The 20,489-nt window shown below is 40.3% G+C and overlaps 1 protein-coding gene and 1 long non-coding RNA gene across 2 annotated transcripts in view; one reads left to right on the forward strand and one right to left on the reverse strand.

Moving 5' to 3' along the window:
- Window positions 1-3,655, forward strand: part of LOC119477255 — a 10,947-nt gene extending 7,292 nt beyond the window's left edge. Inside the window, exon 2 of the long non-coding RNA XR_005204214.1 lies at window positions 3,406-3,655. This is a non-coding gene — a long non-coding RNA (uncharacterized LOC119477255). The remainder of the gene's footprint in view (window positions 1-3,405) is intronic.
- On the reverse strand, window positions 1,437-20,134 carry wdr26b (WD repeat domain 26b). Its single transcript, XM_037751227.1, has 14 exons — window positions 19,379-20,134; window positions 15,731-15,830; window positions 13,859-13,915; window positions 11,868-12,004; window positions 9,988-10,085; window positions 9,735-9,891; window positions 9,319-9,457; window positions 8,415-8,555; window positions 7,930-8,049; window positions 6,995-7,140; window positions 6,708-6,786; window positions 6,451-6,580; window positions 5,809-6,003; window positions 1,437-5,332 (listed from the first exon to the last, which is right to left on the reverse strand). The coding sequence occupies exons 1-14, from the start codon at window positions 19,696-19,698 to the stop codon at window positions 5,307-5,309; spliced, it is 1,845 nt and encodes a 614-aa protein (XP_037607155.1). The 5' UTR covers window positions 19,699-20,134; the 3' UTR covers window positions 1,437-5,306.
- Window positions 20,135-20,489: the final 355 nt, after the last annotated feature.

A 20,489-nucleotide genomic window follows, 5' to 3' on the forward strand; every position in this document is an offset into this window, starting at 1 on the left:
TATCACTATGCACTCTAACTAACGTTATATATTTATAAAGCCATTTTCTCCCAGTAGACCACTTACACACCAAAAACTGACAATAACTGCACTATACTGTATAATGTAATATCATTTTCCACTTGTGCATTTTGCTTAATAGTGTGTTTATTGTCAATACTGTATATACTGCTCCTATTTTTATACTTCCTTCTATTTAAATGGTTCATATTTTGTTTAGCTTTTTTTTACTGTGTTAGTTGATGCATCTTGTTTTTTTTGCACTATACCCTTTGCTGCTGTACACTGCAAATTTCCCAACTGTGGGACTAATAAAGGAATATAGGAATATTTGCATCTTGCATCTCTTCTGCAGTAAAGACAAACACTTCTTTCCTACATCTATTAAGGAGTGCCTCATTCTGGAGGTCCCTAAATTCAAAATACATGTTTTTCTCCACTCAGATGGAATATACTGCAGCAGGATTTGAAGGTGGATCACCTGCTTTCTGTGGCTGCTTTGCAGTGGTGGAAAGTATCGCACTTTAGTATAAATGTGAGAGATACTCTTTAGTAGTTTTTAGAGTATTTGCATTTAATGTTACTTTATACTTCTGCTCCACTATATTTCAGAGGGAAATATTGTACTTTTTACTCCACTTCATTTATTTGATACATTTAGTTACTGGTTACTTTGCAGAATCAGATCAAATTATTATTTATAATAATAATTTATTATTTAATTATCAAATATAATATTAATAACAACAACAATAATTATTGTTTTTGTTATTTTACAAAACATTATACACAAATAAAATATATATTAGTATAGATTAAACAGCAGTAAATAAAATAATTCAAATTAACCCTACCATTACAAGCTAAGCTTAAAGTGATTCATACATAAATCTATCAATGATTATAATCCAATAATATGATAGGCTTATAAATTGTTCTGAAATGGGCCTTTCTGCATACTTAATAGTTTTAATAAGTACATTTTAAATGCAGGACTTTTACTTGCAACTGAGTGTTTCTAAATTGCTACTTTTAGTAACATATCTGAGTACTTCTCCCACCACTTCTTCTATTTGCAGTAAGTTTAATATTTGTCTAAATATTTCTCACCACCAGGGGGCACAATGAGTCTGGAGACCCATAGTGGTCTATATTAAATAAATAAAACATGAAAAAAAATAATTCACACAAAATGTTTAATAGAACCACTACATAGAGAAATAATCCTGTACATTTTAAAAAAGCATCTCATCATTGTGAAATGTTTTTTTTTTTTAATTATTTCTTTTTTTCACAATTACAGAATTTATTGCAGGTCCTTTTTTTTATTTCATCCCAGCATTTTATATTCCAAAAGGTCCCTTTTTCTGAGTTATTTTTAATTACATAACAACATTTTCCCAAGCCCGAGCCAGTTAAAAAAAAGTATTGGATTATTTCACAATTTCATGGTTTTATTATATATTGTGTCTGTATCAATTCACAGGATTATTAACTTCATCACTTTTAATAATAAACACTTTGGGTCTCCAAAGATATTCTCACATTTTGCCAGCACCCACTCCCTAAAGTAAACAGCAAGTTTTGTATAGAAACGTATGGCCAACAACAAGGATTACTCAAAATAACGTCACTTTATTGGCAATTGTTCTCATTATTCCTAATGGCATCGAAGATAGCCTCTTACCAGATGATCTGGCTCCAGAAATTGCTTTCAAGACATTTAGAAATGAATACAAAGTAGAATTTTGACACAAATCCAACCCAGTGTTTTCCACTAGAGACACATGCTTTGCCAAAAGCAGTGATTCAGGGCCAACCTGGGTCCCCCTTTCTGCATTTAAAGATGTTTTTTCTGGGTAACTTTATTCTAGGGGCCTTCACAATTTCTTGCCCCATCAAACTACCATGGGCCTTTTTTGTTTTTTCAAAACCCTGAATGCTTTATTGAAAATATGCATACATAACACTTTTCCTACACAACAATACAAAACAGTACAATCACTTTTGTAAATAACACATTGAACGCAAAGCCACACACATCACCCCTTCCCGCCACAGCCCAAGGAACTTAGAGATGCTACAGTAAGCCCTTAGTATATTCCCCACCCGGATCCTTCCCACCATCACCTCTGAGAGAGAGAGAAATATAAGACATAGTTAAATCAGAAACGACTCCCTTGGTAAACTCAAGACAAAAGAAGAGTAGACACCAGGTTGCATACAGACATAGCATTTTGCCACCAGCAGGTGAATGATGGGCTTTACTGAAACTCTTGTTAGGGTTTAGTGTGTGCGATTTGCCTCAAGTCTTCTGAAGTAATATCGGGTGTGGAAGAGGAGTCCGTTCTGCAGTCCAGGAGTTGAGATAGAGGTTTCCAAAGTGTGAATATCAGACCATGACGCAACCTACAGAAAAAACACCAGTGCGCCTTGAGTGATTTGGCTTCGATGAAGGGTCGGATCGATAAACAATGGCACACCAAGAGAGATATTTCGGTAACACAGACATGCGATGAAGTAGATTTTCACATGAAGGAAACTCTTTTAAAGGCGCGGGGTGGATAAGTTCAAACCTGATTTGATTGTAGGTAACACACTTCCTTAGAAACTCTCCCCGCTCCAATTGGCATGGGTGTTACTGTGCATATTTGTAATAGTAGTGGTAGGTAAAATGCAACTGAATACAAAGAAACAAAAAAAAATATTAAATATTAAAAAATTAAAGATAACAAGGGGGTTATAAAGACTACAAAAGAAATGAGGACTCCAAATGTCTGGTTATATTTTAATATGATCATACAGGGATAGAGGTCAACCAAAAAATGATATATAATGTGAACAAAAAAAATTTAAAGTAACAAAAAAGTTCAATAAAAACAGACAGAAAAGCACTGATTTTAAACATGTTTTTACTGTATATCAGTCTGTAGCAAATAGTCATTACATACCCTGAAAAAAGGGAGGAAGAAAGCTTTGAATGGTGCACTGACCACTGAGTAACTTGGCTGGAGAGCAAAAAAGGAGGAGGAGTTGGGGGGGGGGGGGTGTGTAATGCTGAATTCTCTCTAAGCTCCAAGACCCTCGAGATGAGGCTGCTGTGCCTTATATGCGCGAGGTTTTATAATGTCTACAAGATGATCAGTCACTGCTTTTGGGTGCATAGGAGGCATAGTGAGGGTTCAATTCCTTTAGCGATCTTCCTGTTAGGTTTTTGAGTCTTTGCCAATGCAGCCTTTTTAAGCCATCAGTGTGGCGACCATAAGACTATGAGAAGAAGCTTATGGATTTATGCCGTTGCAGTAGGAGCGAGTGAGCAAAAGAAGACCACTCAAAGTGCAGTGGGGGGGAGGGGGTGTCATACATACTGAAGGTTTGTGTGCAACTGTATGAACAGGAAGGCAGTTTGTGGGTGTGTGTGTGTGTGTGTGTTTGTTTTAGGATTGTAACAACACTCCCTTAAAAGAGTGGTTCTGGTTATTGGTGCCTCGTGTCTCTAGGGCCGTGCTAACTACTCGCTCAATAATTACAATCATTAACTTCTCATATGAAATGACCCTTCGCTAATAAACACAACAGTTTTACAGCTTCTTTTTTTTTTTGTTGAAAACATGCCTCACTCAAATTTTTTTTTTAAATTTCCTTTTTTCCCCCACAGAGACGATTCGTCGCCAATAAACTCAGTGCCGTTCGAAATGCCACGCGGTAAAGGAGAAACAAATTCAAATGTAAAAATTAAAGCCCCGGATTAAAGAAAAGTTTTTCTTTTTTGTTTTTTTTTTTACAAAATGTCTCTCAAGTATTCTTTGTTCCACAGATAGAGGTCCCTATGGGGCTTTGGATAACTTAGAATTGGTTTAAAATCCTCTTTACAATTTCACTATGGGGATTAGGAGCATAGGGGAGGAGGAAGAGGAGGGAGAGGAGGAGGAGGAGGAGGAGGAGGGGGGGTGAATCTTCTGCTGGTGTGAATTGAACACATACAAAAAAAAACACGCGCCAATTAAACCTGCACCCACAAATGTCAACTCTCACACTAATGTGTGCATGCATAATCGCTCTCACTCACTCTCTCAAACACACAAACACACACGCGCACACACACACACAGAGGAGGGACAGCAAGTCAACGGCGTGCAATCCCGAGTTGCACTTCACATCTGAAAGCGTGTCTTTTGAGAAAAGGTCGCAGTATGTGTCCTGACAAGTGGAAACCCCACCTCACCACCAAACGTCTGACCCCCTCGCCGTTGATATGCGACCCGTGAATCCCTCTGTCCATCTCCTCTTAGGCAGATGTAATGGAGTTGTGCGGTAGCTAGCTCGACAGAGGGGGCTGGGGGTGGGGGGAGGGGGGTTTTGGGGGGAGCTGTCGGCTGGAAACATTACAGCGACTGTCCGTGTTAGAAGTTAAATTAAGGAATAAAAAGTTTCCTAATGTCGAGAAACACAAAGTGGAATCTTCACGCTTTCCACGGGCACTACTTGAGCTAAGATTCACCTCTTTAAATGAGAATTACGCTATGACTATCATAAAAAAATCCCAACATTTAGCATAGCCTTTTTTTGTGTGTTCTTTGTCAGCTGGTCGGTCAGTGTTTTTTATGGTGGATTTTTCAGCCTTTGTCCAACAGATCGAATGCGAAGAATATAGCAAGAGAGTGGGAGGGGGGGGTAGAGGAAAACACACATACAGAAGAGTTGCTATATCCCCCCTTATGCACCGTCCTCCCCCAACAACACCCCACCCATATCCATGGAGACATTATACAGGTGATGTGAGAGACAAACAGGCAGACAGATGTAGTCCGATTAAAGACTGGCCGGTCTGCGGTGTCTGTCTGGAGGCATCACGGGGACTCGATGTGCTCCGAGCTCAAGGTGGAGGTGGGTTTTTCCTGGCATGGCTGGTGACCATGCAGCGAGATGGTGGGGGGGTGGGGGGAGGGAGAAGAAGGGTCAGTTGGAGGAGGAGAACAGCCGTTACAGCTCACCAGTGGATGGCGTTGTCGTATCCCGCTAGGCGTTGACTGGTTTTTCCTTCTGGGTCAGGATCAGGTTTTGGATGAGGAACCTGAATTTTCAGAGTATCCGCTGTCACCTCCACCGTTTTGTCTAGGACCGTCAGGAGACACATTTTTCTCACTTTTTGTTTTCTCTTTTTTTGTCTTGGTGGCTTTTTGTTGTTGTTTCGTCTTGCTTCTAGGTTGGCGTTAAGGTCTCGATTCGCCCGTTTCGATTTTCTTTTATTGTCGGATTCTTGGATTGTTGTTAAAGAGAGATGTCATCTGCTCCATAAGTGACCATCAACTGTCCATGTTACTGCAGTTTTCTGAGGAGAAAACAGAAAGAGATCAGGTAAATATAAAGACACTTGTGATTCAAGAGCATTTAACACAACGGTGTTTTACCAAAAAACTCTCCCCTAACTCTCTACAGCAATGGTTTTCAAAGTGGGGTCCTTGAAAGCGTTCCAGGGGGTCCCCAACAAAAAGGGGAATCATTTATTTTCATTATAATTCCATCCATAAGTAACATAATGACAGATTGTATGACTATTTTGGTCATGGTTTCATACACTGTCTGTAATAAAGATCAGATTGGAGACTCTGGGACAAAATCTTATCAAACGGGGGTCCGTGGTCTAATTTGTGTCACTTCAGGGGTCCTTGACGTGAAAAAGTTTGGGAACCACTGCTCTACAGAACGAGTTTCAGAATAAAGTTGCAACGATCATTTTGGTGGTTAACAATGCTAACAATGCTTACACTTGCATTATGGGGAAAAAAAAACAGATTTGGCAGTTACCGTTGAGTCCGTCCGCCTCTTGCGAGTCGAGGAAGGGTGCAGGACCCCAGACACGCACTGTGCCGTCATCTGAGGCGGAAGCCATGAGTCCTGGGATGGCCGGGTTCCAGCTCACACAGTTAACGGTACGCGTGTGGCCTGTTAGCTCAGCGATGGGAAGTTCGCCACGCCGGTGCCAGATGTACACTTTGTGGTCTGTAGAGAAGGGATGACGATGGCGACAAAACAGGTGGAAGTAAAGATATTCAGTACGCGGGAGGAAATATGACAACATATGGATATTTTTTACAGATTACAACAAAAATATGAAAAAGAAAAAAAACTCCAATCACTGCCAAAGTCTGTTCATATGAGTCAATACTACAGCACTAATCAGCCGGGATCCAATAAGAAAAGATTACTCAGATCAGCCTAAAACGGCACCATATCACACCACATTGACTTATAATGTAGGACCCTCTATGGTTTTTTTTTACTAAATACAAACCAAACACAATAAGAACATCAAATACTCCCACAAAGTCCACAGAATCAGATGAAAACATATCAGCAGGGACAGTCTAAGTATTACAGTTTATTACAAAGAGCCACGGCGTTATCCCTGTCAATATTTAGCTCTGATGTCTGTACGTTTGACTGTACCTTCGCTGCCACTGGCAATAAAGTCTTCGTTGTGTCCTCCAAAGCAGGAGTGGATGGTGTAGAAGCCCTGGGTCACACCTTGGTATTTCCTCACCAGCACCCGGTCCTGAAGGTCCCACAGGTGCACTCCCTAACAAAAACGTTGTAGGAGAATAGACTATAACTGCTGAAACATCCCGCATAATTTCTCAAAACAAAGTGGCAGTGCTTTAGAAGCAAATAAACTGATATTGATAAGAGTTGGTGAAAAAGCTTACCTGAGTTGCTACATTTAACAAAGCTAATCTTCCGTTCTTTGAAACAGTAAAAGACATGATAGGATGGTCCTCCTGAACTCTGTAAAGGACATGTAAACAAGACACAGGCAGTCAGACACCGTATTGAAAACTGCAAATGTACAAAACACCTGTGTGGAGGGATAGACTGGGTAGTGGCTTTTAATATCAAATTCTTTTGGCTGGTGTTCATGAGCAAAACGTGTTGTATTTTCAACTAATAATTGAAGCTTAATCTAGATATACTACAGTATAGAGCGGACACATACATGTTTCTGTCCGTTAGGTCCTCGAAGTTGTAACCCCGGATACGTTGGTGGGTGTCCGAGGCCAGCACTGCTCTACCATCACCCAGGCACCACAAGCACTGCACTCTCACGCCCTCCCAGGAGTCCAACAAGTTACCGTCCAGGTCCTGAAAACACAGACAGCAGAGCAGACTACTCATCTCTCATTCTTGACAGGGAAATACAAACATCCTTATTTAACAAACATACTCTTTCTTTCTGCTTAGGCACCAACAACACTGCGCAACAATCAGACAATTTAATAAAAAGTAAAATTTGAAGAACATGTAAGGTCAAACTACTTTCCCTCCTCTCAACATGTCACAGGTTTGTCACACAGCAAACCAACAACCAACAAACCAACAACCAATGAAACAGCTGTACATTTTGGCATTTTCTCTATACTTATTTATGAGCCATTTCTACAGTTTGACAGCTTTTAAAATGTGTGTGAAATAAGTCCAAATGTTCATTTCCAGCTTACAAACATTTACATCAACTACACAGCGTCTTGCACAACACACATAAAACACGGGCATTAACCACCTTCCCAACAAAATACAAGAAAAAAAAAAATCATCTTTATGGGTTCATAGGGTTCACGGCTGGAAAATCAATAAACAGAAAGAATCCAATTATCATGAAGCGGCGTTCTTAAGGTCAGAGCGACACTTGAGCAGATGTATAACAGCTGTATATATATTTATATACACCATGACTCACACATAGTGTTTTCCCTGTTTTAACCCCCTCACCTGCCGTCAAAACACACCAGACATTAGCATTGATTTAATACAGAAATGATCTGTACTTCTTGAGAGGAAAATAGACGATAAATATTGGAAGCATTCACTGGTTCAAACACATTGAACCCATTAAAACAATACTATTCGGGGGGAAATGATCCATCCACTTACACACTGATAAAACTGTCCCCTCTGTCCTCCGGTGACAAAACGTTTGCCGTCAGGGTTCCACGCCACGCTGGTCAGACTGTCTTCATGGGATTGGGACATTTTGGTCCGCAGCTCCCCCGTCTGCTCATCGAGGGGATCGGCAGAGACAGTTGAAAAACAAGAGGAGAGAAAAATGGGGGGGAAGGGAGACAGCAAGAAGAAACATTAAGTAAGAGTGGGGGAGGGGTGGATAAAGGGAAAGGAAAGGGGAGGGGGAAGGATGGGAGGAGAGGTCATTGAGTACACATTGCCTACAGAGTATCTATGGGAGGCTTGGGGGCATGTTTTTCCTTTTACGCTTGTTTACTGAATTTGAATTAGACGGCTCAAGTCTTTCACCCATCTATGCTTTTGTGCAAATTGTCATGCTCACATGAAAAATGGGGCTGATATGGAGGCATCACAAGCATAGGATTATGTACGGTGGGGTCTGAAACAAGTGTTACCTGAACGTTCCAGAGCCACAGCTCGGAGCAGTCGTCGGGTCCGCAGGCGATCAGGTAGGTGTCGTCGGGACTCCAGGCTAAGTAGGAGACACCGTATGCGTGACCCTCCAGGGTTCGCAGCAGCTTCAACTGGTGGCTCTCCTACATGGAAGATAAGACGAAGAGGATTAGGATGAAATTAATTCTGACACAGTGAGGGTTGGGCCCTCGATTTGCAGTGGCGCTAGGGTTACAAGTCAAAGCGCAAATTTAAATTCCATGATATTAAGTGAAAAAGAGCTCCAAAGGTATAACTGAGTCCAGTCAGCGTAGCAAATGGATTTACCTCGTTCCATGTCAAAGGTGCACTAAATACAAACAAGGCTTTCGAGAAGTCTGAGCCAACATAAAAGAACCGGGAAGGACAAGCCGCTTCTGTGGATGGACGCCATTTGTCCCAGGGTTCTTATTTAGTAGATAAACAGACTTTCTACTTTATATACAAACAGACACCAGTGCTCCTTACAGAAAGAGAGGACCAACCACATTTAAATGTTAAGGATGCAATGAAGAGTACCATATTTATTCTCAGTAATAAATCTGAGACAATGATAGACTTCACCAAAGGGCTAAAGAGTGATAACTTGTGCATTTCTGTAGATAATGTCTCATAATCATGAGAAGACTGAAAAAAAAAATGCTTCAAAGCATAAAATATGCATAAAATATGCACATATCAAGGGAAATTCTAAGAAAGTACATTACTGTAAGATGCATATTTAAAAATGTCAAGAGAAAACATGTAAATGTAAAAGAGCCATGACCACAACATTCCTGCAGGGTAATTTTAGCTGCGGACTAAATCGTAAAAAAAAAAAAAAAAAAAGAGGTAGCGTGTGTTTATTTAGCCGTTTTTCACACTCACCGGGTCCACTTGCCAAATTATGACCGTAGTGTCTTTGGAGCCAGTGGCTAGTTTGGTGCCGTCGTTTGAGAATTTGCAGAACCACACTTCGTTACAGTGTTCTGTCAGAATCTGTTGGGTGTAACAGGGGAACTGCTTCCTGTGACACGGAGAAAGACCAAAAGTTAGAATGTTCAGGTCTTCTTAGGTTATACTGTCTATGTCTCAACATGTTGCAATCACAGTCAAAGCAAATAAACAAGACCTAAAAGAGAGGGTAAATGAGTTAAGACTTCTGACACAGAAGCCAAACACAAAGCAAGGCTTTCAGTGCATAACAGATTAGCTTTAGAGAGGTCAACTGATACACACATATCAGATGCTGTAGGATGATAAACGTGATAGCCTGAGCAGCCTGCTAGCTGTGCAGTACCAACCTGCTGCAGACATGATCGAGGAGGAGAGAGACAGAGTCCAGACTACTGTCCAGCTTGGTGTTGTGATAGAGGCAGCGGTCCCTCTGCAGCTCCACTGCTTGCCGCAGCAGGGTCTGCAGCCGCCGAGGGGGCAGCATCACAGAGGGTGGCAGGTATGCTACGAGGAGAGATAAAAGCAGACATATGAGTTATGTTATGTAGTAGCGTTGTAGTAATGCAATATGTGCGTCGGTGCATAGACCTGTCTCCTCACTCTGTAATTTGTCGAGCAGTCGGCAGCGTGAGGCGGTGCCCTTGCCCTCCCACTCTGCCTTGGCCTTCAGGTCCTCAGCATGGCTACACATTAGGTACCTGCAAGAAGACACAAGCACACAGCTCAGAAAAAAACAACAAACAGGAATTATAACATACACAGTAAGATTATCACAATAACAAAACAACAAAAAAAAGTGAAATGTCAAGTTGCCAGCAAGAGCAGGAGCACAAAATAGTAATAAAATAGTCATTAGTATGGAGGGATAATGCTGAATTTCCACTGGATGGTGCGGCTCAACTTGACTTTCTTTTCGTACAAGATACTTTTCCCTATTTCGGTTTCCCCTGCAGATAGACAGTACCCCCACAGTGTAGGTGGGATTCTTAGCTGATTGTCATATCGATGCCGCGTGAAACTACCGTGACATCATTTTCAACGCGACACAAACAGTGTGTTCTCTTGCTGCATCCTTTCATCGGCAACCAAACAGAGGAACGTCTGTACTTTGTCAATTGATCACGGCGTGGTTTTGCGGGCTGACAGCTTTAAAAATCTGAGTCAAGTGAATTAAAAAAAAAGAATTGTGGTCGCTATTGACAGTATTTACAGATGATGGGTTTGTGCAGGATGTCCTGTGTCGCGCTAGTGACGGTAATCTCTGAACAATCTGTAGTCTGCAGTGTTTTAACGCCACCTTCTAGTATCGGCTCAGCTCACTTGGAACTTTGACCAAGGTGATACCAAAAAAAAGTACCACGTACTATCCACAGCTTTTGCCAATGGAAAACCAAAAAAGAACGGTCCCGAGCGAGTCAAGTCGAGCCGTACCATGCAGTGGAAATGTGGCAAAAGTGACAATAGGGGGAACATTTCTGTACTACTATGGCAGTACTACACTTCACACTAGTAATACAAATTAATGCAAAAGAAAAACAAACATTTAGATGTGGGAAATACAGTATGCTGTAGCACCTAAAATGAGGAAACAGTGCTTTGAATGCAGGTATTGTTTGAGGAACGAGCTGAGAGAAAAGCAATGACAGAGTCAAGGACACATTCGGATACAGCTGACTGATTGGCCCAAGACAAGTGACAGATCAATAGATTATTCTGTCAATTGAGTGGCAGTCTGTTAAGACAAACAGGCTTGTCGGCAGCGCTGACTGATCAATGCACACTAATTGATTAGGTAATGGATCCCAGGAATGTGTTTGCTGAGGGCACGGGCACTGGGCATTGATCAAACCGTGGATTAGATGATCTTGTAGCTACTGAAACACTTGAACTGTATGTCAGGAGAACAATTTATAGTCTATTAAGTATATTGGAGAACCAAATTATTAACAAACTAAGGATCATGGAGGAATATTAATCCATGCCATTGATTTTAACATGCAGTGAAAAGCAATCTACATTAGCGCCGATTAGGACGAAAACAAAATCAGGGGGTAAACAGTGAAGCTAGTTTCTTAAAGGCCACATGATTATTGTCAATAGTCACGCGTTCCCTGACTATACAAGATAAATACACATCTCTACAAACAAACCCTACAATTTATTGACTTAATTGATAAACAGTAGCTGACGTTGAACATTAAAAATACTTATTTACATCATTATCACGGAGGATTTGGCTGTTTAAAAAACGGTCCTGTTACTTGAGAGATATATTCCATTCCAATGACTAATGAGCCTCCATTAGTGGTGGGAGCTGTATCATTAGTGACAGAGCTATCCAAATACACACCTACAAACTTGGAAAGCTGTATCATTAGTGACAGAGCTATCCAAGTTAGTAGGTGTGTATTTCTGTAAACAGGGTGAATGGTCTGATGACTGCTATGAGACAGATGCAGTGTTAAAACTCGTAACCGTACCCGCTAAGTACGTGGATGCGATCCGTGTTGTACTTGAGTGGCGTCAGTTCTCCCCGGAGCACCTGCAGAGCCTCCAGGACTTTGCCATCCTCCAGATATTCTAGGTACTTCTGCTGCAGCAGGAGGAACTTCATACGCTGAGGAGTAGAAGAAGAGAGACATTGGTACAGAGGAGAGATTTTTTTTTATCAAAACTGAAAAGGAAAGAAGAAAAGAATGACAAATAAGCTTATAAAACTGTGCCAGGTTTCTCTTTGATATTGACAAGAAGCGATTTCAACCACTGATCCAACAGCAGCTGGTCTGCACGACTATAGAGGGACATAAAAAGCGTCATGTTTTCTAGGGGTGTACATTTCTAAAAAACATTCACAACGCCATCAAAGCTCGAAATGGTGGCAGCATGTTCTTATCATCACAACATATCTATAGATGTAACCAAGACATATGGTAATGCCAATAGCCTACTTCTTTCATACTGAAGACCAAGTGTTTACCAGTCGCCGCTGCAGGTCAGAGTTAACATTAAGGTATCAAAAGTCTCTGTCTTATCTCAGGTATGCAGTAAGAGCTGCAGCCCTGACAACGGGTGCAAGCACAGTCAAATGTACTACACATAAATTCAAGAAAACATCCACCCACAGAGGTCTACAAATAAAGAGTGCAAGAACACACTGACATCTCCAAACGCTCCAGCTAGGCCTGTGATATAAGTAAACGGCCTACTAGAAGCGCACTTAAAAGTCGTGTTGACAATGACAACACTAACCTGCTACAACTAGAAACCTAAAATGGCTACCCACTTTGTTGCATACAGCAGAAAACCAACAGCTGCAGCAGTCAGACTCTCAATAACCCAACTGGTGATAGACAGACTTCTGGCACAGAGCAGCAGGCACCGAGACACATGGGGCCGTTTTTTGAAGCTCATCTTGTCTGCTAATTAGCATGCTAGCAGGGACTAATTAGCAGCAGCTAAAACGCCATTTCTAAAACCAATACTGTACAGTATGTACTATCATGCAAATCTTCACAATATACCATTTCGGCAGTGAGAATAGAATACATGTACTGTATAATTTTGTATTATCAACAAATAAAACAAGACGACTCAAACTGTTTTTACAGATAATTTAAAACTTGCAGATTTTTCTAAAAATGTAATACTGTATTTTACTTTTTTCCAAAGATGTTGGTTCATCTTTTCACCATCTACTGATAGTTTTATTTTTTTTTCCAGCTGTGAGTACCACAGCCACACTCAAAAATAAAGCAAATTTGGCATGCAGACTAAAATCTCTTAGTAGTGAGTACACTTCATTTTCATCACTTGTCAGAGCGAGTGTAGTATATACTCAAAACCTTGTTAAAAATCACTATTTAGTGTGGAATTGGGACGCTATGGTTCTACTCTTGCAGTCATTTTTAAAGCTGACATTGATATTTGAGCTTTTAAAAATTCTGATGATGATGTATTGGCTGATAGTCTTTTTATTCTTCTTTTTTTTTTTACATAAACACATAAAGAGAACATTTTCAAGCATCCCTTAATTTTTTTTATTGAAAATAATTGTGACAATGATATGTACTAAACATCCATCCATTATCTGTAACCGCTTATCTTATTCAGGGTCGCAGATATTTGAAATTTTTAAAATAAATTGTCAGTAATCTCCAGTGGACAATGTATATAATGGAGAACTGTTTAACTTCTATTTAATTTCCGTACGCCAATTTCTTGTTATGCATCTGCTGACATATACACCAATAAAATATAAACAACAGAATCACGCGTTCATTCCCCTAAAATCTAACGCGGTGTTACGCTTTCGCAGCTACACTTTTCCGAGGCCTCATCCAGAACGTTTTAGTTTTTCAACGCTCTACAACAAGAACCTGCCGCCCGGCATTATAACGGTACCGTTCTAGAACCTCCAGCTGTGCCTTCTGACCGACTGGCCGTCATTCAGTTCAGTTCAAGGGGAGCTTACCACAATGGCGTTGGGAGAATGCATCAGTGCTCTCAGCTCATTGAGATCATTCTCAGCCTGAATCAAAACAAAGGGAGGGTGAGACAGAGAGAGAAATGGTTAGCTCAGCAGTTTCCATGCATGCACAGGATGAAAAAAAAAAAAAAACTAATCACATGAGCAGTAATACAGATCTTATGGTCACTTTTATAAAAGACAACATCTTTACGTCTCTCAAAACATACTGGCCTCTTGTATTATTTTGCCAGTAGAAAAACTAGATTATGGGAATCAAAACAGTGGCTGGATTAAGATTGGTTTGTGAAGAGTACAAACCTAAGCGGCACATTCAAAAATGTATCCCCATTTGGCTCAAGCCTGGTGTTAAGTTCTGACATAGTGTCATTATTTCAGAAGATTCACAAGGCCATTTTTTAATGAGAGTTATTCTGCAGCGAGAGAAGGATAATATAGCTGCTAAGTGTGTTGATTTAAAAGCCAATTACATAAAAACACCTTAAAATGTGCTAATATAAACCAAATGTTTTTGAATTCCACATTATTTGGCCTAATGGAGCCCTGACAACGTCGTGCAGTCTGCACTCTGCAATGCTTTATGTGTTCTGATAAACCATTATTTTGATCTTTTAATATATTAATGGGCACATAATGGGGCATGTGCCTTGTTATTTTGCTATAAAAATAGTTTGTTAGACTTTTCAGTGGGCATAATAACAATGAGCAGTTTAATACCGCCATATATTAATAATTCAAGACCCGTGACTGACCAAACATTCTTCTCAACCAAAGCCAAATTTTTGCCTAAGCTCTCAATATAAAATAATTAGAAGCAGACTCAATTTTGTTCTGTCAAATACAATCCATGACATGAAATAGGCTACATCAATGCTGTGCTTGATGGTTAAAGGAACAGTGTGCAGCATTTAGGGGGATCTATTGGCAGAAATGGAATATAATATTCATAACATAACATGTTAGTTATAGTTAGTATTAGTGTATAACCACCTGAAACTAAGAATCGTTGTGTTTTTCGTTAGCTTACAATGAGCCATTCATAGCTACATAAGGAGCAGGTCCTCTTCACGGAGTCCGCCACGTTTCTACAACAGTAGCCCAGAATGGACAAACCACACACTGGCTCTAGAGAGCCTTTTGCATTTTACCTGAAGGCCACCGCGTAGTTCTCCAACACACTTGTCAAACTGCGGTAACGTGAGTCACAGAGTGCAAAACCGTGGTAACACCAGCCACCATCTGACTTCCGTTGCTATTAAAGTAGTATTATTATGTAAGAATGGCCTCTGAGCGAGGCTAACCGTGTTACCACAGATTTGCACTCGGTGGTTCACGTTACCACAGTCTTGGAAATGGTGGAGAGAGCGGAGGGGTATTCAGTTGGTTGCAATCTGCAACCACACCACTGGATGTTGCCAAATCCTACACACTGTACCTTTAAAAAGAGTTTCAATAAAGCTATGTGCCCTAAAATTGCCAGTTCTGAAATCAAATGGCACTTTAACAGTAACATCTGTTGGTCAAGAAAAAAGTTTCATTGGTACTTAGGAAGGAATATGTTTACAACATATAACAAATAATAGTATGAGCTTGTGCAACTGTGGCCCAAATGCAGTCTACTTTAAGTACTTTGCTTTTGCTTTCTCAAGCTTCCTTCCACATTTCATAACAGGAATCATTTGCTTTTGTCAATAAGTCATATGAGACAATCTGCAAAGATATATATCTGCTGGTTTCTTGACCAAACAAGCTCTTCATCTTACAATACAATACGGACAACCGATCATTAGAAGGGTCGCCAATTCCCTGTCTATCACAGTGCATGCTATTATGTAACCCTGGTGACCCAGGACCAACCTTGTCCCACTCCCCCTCCATGACATGGTTGCGGAACCTGGTAGCTGAGGAGTGTTCAAGTCTGCAGCCTGATTCCTGCATAAGCAGGTCCACTGTCTTACTGCAGAGACAAAGAGAGAGAGAGAGAGAGAGAGGCAGACAAAGTTAGGCTGGAATATAGACACAATACAGGTGGAATAAAAGAAAATAGTTTAACATGTATAACATTTTTTTTACAAATTAAGGTTAAGAATCAAGTGCAAAGATGATATTTCAGAGGCCAGTTAGGACTAAGAAAGCTCATCAGTATGATGTTGAAAAATTAGCTCATGATTATATGAAGTGGCATTTCTAGGCAGATTATTCTTGATTATCTAATCACCTAAGGCATTTCACCGCCGTGACTGTGCCATATTTACGAGGATAGCAAAGATGTGAGTGGGAGATCTGCAACAATCATTTTAACACTGGGACAATAATGACGCCATTGGCTGACAATAGAATGAAGGCAGCTTCATGGCCAACAATGTCTGGAGAAAGCCAGCCCAGCGCAGTTGAGTCACCCGAGTATTATTTGTGGGACAGTAGGAGGTTCACTAACATGAACTGAGCTTCCACTGCAGTTGACATCATCCTCCTCTCGGCCTGTCAACCATGAACCATAAAACCATCTGTCCAAACACCACCTCCCTGCTAAACACACTCCACGCCACCAACAAGTCTGCTGAGATGTGTGTGTGAGAGAGAGATAATGAAAGTGGGTTGGGGATGGGGGGGGTGGCTGACACCTTCAGCATGATGACATCATTTCTCAGGTATCAATGGAGTGGCGCAGCAGCAGCTCTGTGTTGTTGAGCCTCTCATCCAGCTGGCTTGCTACACTGATTTCTCTTGCATTCCCCCCCAGCTGAGGGCTCTGTTTCATACCAGGCAATGCCATGTATCCCCCCTGACCCACCATCTTTGTAAACAAAGCGATGTCTTTTTTTTTCTTTTTTTTTTTAACAATGGCAGCTACACTTCCCAGCTGGATACCAGAGATCTGCGGATGTCTAGCTGCTACCCAGCAGCCACTTTGAAGCAGAGTGCTAGACATACATTTCTTGAAAAACCCCACTATGCTATAATTAGATTCAAACACACAGTGCTTCCATTTAAAAAACAGCTGGTAGAAAAGCGCATTCTTCAAGCCGCCATGAAAACCAAACGATTCTGTTCAATGCAGAGGACCAACTGTCTCCCACAGATATTGACTGCTGTCTTTAAATAAATACAAGATACTGCGCGTCACCTGTTTGTGACTGACACATTTGCTCTGACACAGTGACACAAAAATAAACATAATCTAGTAAGGAAGTTATTCATGAAATAACTCTATAAAATGGTGATCAATAAAAAAAAAACTTGATGTGCAAACGGTGCACTGGGAATACTAAAATAAGCAGGGCAGTTTGCATAACCATGCTAGTTTATTATTACAGTGTGGTCGACCCTATTAATAATGATCCTCACACACACACAGTCTTAGCAAACAACATATTTGTCCCTGAGGCAGCCAAAGCTGGAAAAATGAAGACCAAACCATCGTTGTCAACCTTGCACATTGACATTTCCTCCGCATTAAAACAGCAAAATATGTACTCTGCAGACTCCATAATCCTGCTTGATCAAGTTTATCCACAATGACTTTTACAAACCCACAACACAACAAGTCTGCAGATCTCTAAAAAGAAACGTTTGATGATGTAATGCCTTTTATTCTATATATCTATCTATATATCATGGTGCTAACTGGCATATGAAAACATACTTCAGCTCACAATTGGACTTGTTAAGCTGCTAAAATGTTGCACATTGACATTTCCTCTGCATTAAAAACAACAACAAAATGTGCTAATCCTGCTTGTGATACTAAATTAAAACAAGCTAAAATCAAGTTGATCCACAATGACATTTAATGCTTTTTACAAACCCCCAACACAACAAGATCTCTAAAAACAAATTATGATGTAATGCCTTTTTATTCATAATCTATAACATGAATAAACACATCATGCTAAATGTTAGGTTTGATGTGTTTATGTGCAAGCTGCTAAATGTTAGGCTTGTGTTTTCTGTTGCAGGCTATGTGCTGTTAGCTGTGCCTTTTATTCAGTGCAAAATCTATATATCTATATATATATCATATGAAAACATAATTCAGCTCACGATTGGATTTGTTAAGCTGCTAAATATTGCACATTGACATTTCCTCCGCATTAAAAACAGCAAAAAAATGTACTAATCCTGCTTGTGTTACTAAATAAAAACAGGCTAAATCAAGTTGATCCACAATGAATTGTAATGCTTTTACAAACCCACAACAACAACAAGTCTGCGGATCTCTAAAACAAACGTTTTGATGATGTAATGCCTTTTATTCAGTGCGAAATCTGTATCTATATATATATATATATATATATATATAATCTATATAACTGGCATATGAAAACATACTTGTGCTCACGATTGGATTTGTTACAAAGATGATGTAATGCATTTTTATTAAAATATATAACATTAATTAAACGCATCATGCTAAATGTTAGGTTTGATGTGTTTATGTGCAAGCTGCTAAATGTTAGGCTTGTGTTTTTTATGTTGCAGGATAAGTGCTGTTAGCTGTGCCTTTTATTCAGTGCGAAATCTATATATATATATAACCTATATAACTGGCATATGAAGACATAATTCAGCTCACGATTGGATTTGTTAAGCTGCTAAATGTTGCACATTGACATTTCCTCCGCATTAAAAACAGCAAAGAAATGTTCTAATCCTGCTTGTGTTACTAAATCAAGTTTATCCACTATGACATTCATTTTAATGCTTTCTTACAAACCCAAACACAACAAGATCTCTAAAAAACAAAGATGATATAATGCCTTTTTAATCATAATCTATAATCTATAAGGTTAATTAAACGCATCATGCTAAATGTTATGTTTTATGTGTTTATGTGCAAGTTGATAAATGTTGCACATTGACATTTCCTCCGCATTAAAAACAACAAAATACTTATCTTGCTTGTGTTACTAAATTAAAACAGGCTAAATCAAGTTAAACCAGAATGACATTCATTTTAATGCTTTGTACAAACCCCACAACACAACAAGATCTCTAAAAACAAATACCTTTTTAATCATAATCTATGTCAATTAAACGCATCATGCAAAATGTTATGTGTTTATGTGCAAGCTGCTAAATGTTAGGCTTGTGTAACATTTAATGCTTTCTTACAAACCCAAACACAACAAGATCTCTAAAAACAAATGATGCCTTTTTAATCATAATCTATAATCTATAAGGTTAATTAAACGCAGCATGCTAAATGTTAGGTTTTATGTGTTTATGTGCAAGCTGCTAAATGTTAGACTGTTTTCTGTTGCAGGCTAAGTGCTGTTAGCAGTGAAGCTAACTGTTATTGTGCAAGATGGACCCCTTCTTTCTAACCTACTGCCGAGCTCAAACACTAACTACCCCATCCCCCCATGTTTGTGTCTGTCAGCCGCACTAATAGCAGCTTTTTACCATCTGTTACTGAGCAGATCCACCTAAAAAACACCAGTAAATGTAGATTAAACTTCACATGTTGTCATGTTATATATAAGGTGTTTTAATTAAACTTACTTCAGCCCTAGTCCGTGTAGATGTTGCCCTATTAATCGTATGACATCTTCCTCCGCCTGCGATAGTCGCTTCTTCTTCTTCAGCTCGGAGGTTGAGGCCGTTGACGAGGCAGCAGCAGTCGGCCCGGTTGCTGTTGACGACGAACCGTTACTGGTGGTGCCGTTGTTGTCCGTGCTGCTGGAGAGAAGCAGCCCATTGGAGGAGTGTGTTCCTCCGGCCAAAGTGGAGGAGGACGATGACTCCCCGTTTTGTGCGCTGTTAATAAGGCAGGAGAGCTCTGCAGATTCTTGTCCCTGTCCTGCTCCGTTTGCCTGCTGCATACTGAGGTTGTTGACGCGGTTAAAGTGGATGGCTTGTTGAGAGTGAGTAGCAGCGAGTCCTGATATGAGGCCTGTTAGTACCGTTGAAGCCCCGGGCTCTCCTGCTCCCTCCGCCGCCGAGGCTCGGTGCTTCTTCCGCGGGGGCGGCGACGCTCCGCCGGTGTCCGAGTCGGAGGAGGAGGAAGCGGAGGCCAGAGTTTCCTCACCGAGAGCGGCCGTGGTTAGAAGCCGGCGGAGCTCCGGGTGAGGGAAATGGAAAGGTTACAAGCTTCCAGGTTTGAGGCCCTCTCGTTTTGTCAGGGCTTCAGAGAGGAAGAGGACTGTCACTGTGTGTGTGTGGTGGAGGAGCTGCTGTCAGTTAGCTCCGTTTTCTTGTTGTTGTTTCTCTCAAAACAGCTGCAGCTCTAATGGAGTCCTGACGCCCATGACGTCACCGGAAATTCCTACACTACCAAGCTTCCGGGTAGAATTCAAGGACTATAGAAAGGAGGATGGGACAAAGGAGATAACTGATTCTCAATCATGGATACATAAAATTCAAATTGTAGAGAATCCAACACTGGGAGAGTATCCACAAATAAGTCGTGAAATAATAACAATAAGAAGAGAAAAAAATATATATATATATTTATTTATATACATACCTACATACACACACACATACACGTATATATACACATATATACACACTCACATACACATTTATACACATATATATACACGTACACACATATACATATACACACATACATACATATATACATACATACACATACACATACACATACATA

Source organism: Sebastes umbrosus, chromosome 18 (assembly GCF_015220745.1).
Source record: "Sebastes umbrosus isolate fSebUmb1 chromosome 18, fSebUmb1.pri, whole genome shotgun sequence".
NCBI classification, from domain to species: Eukaryota; Metazoa; Chordata; class Actinopteri; order Perciformes; family Sebastidae; genus Sebastes; species Sebastes umbrosus.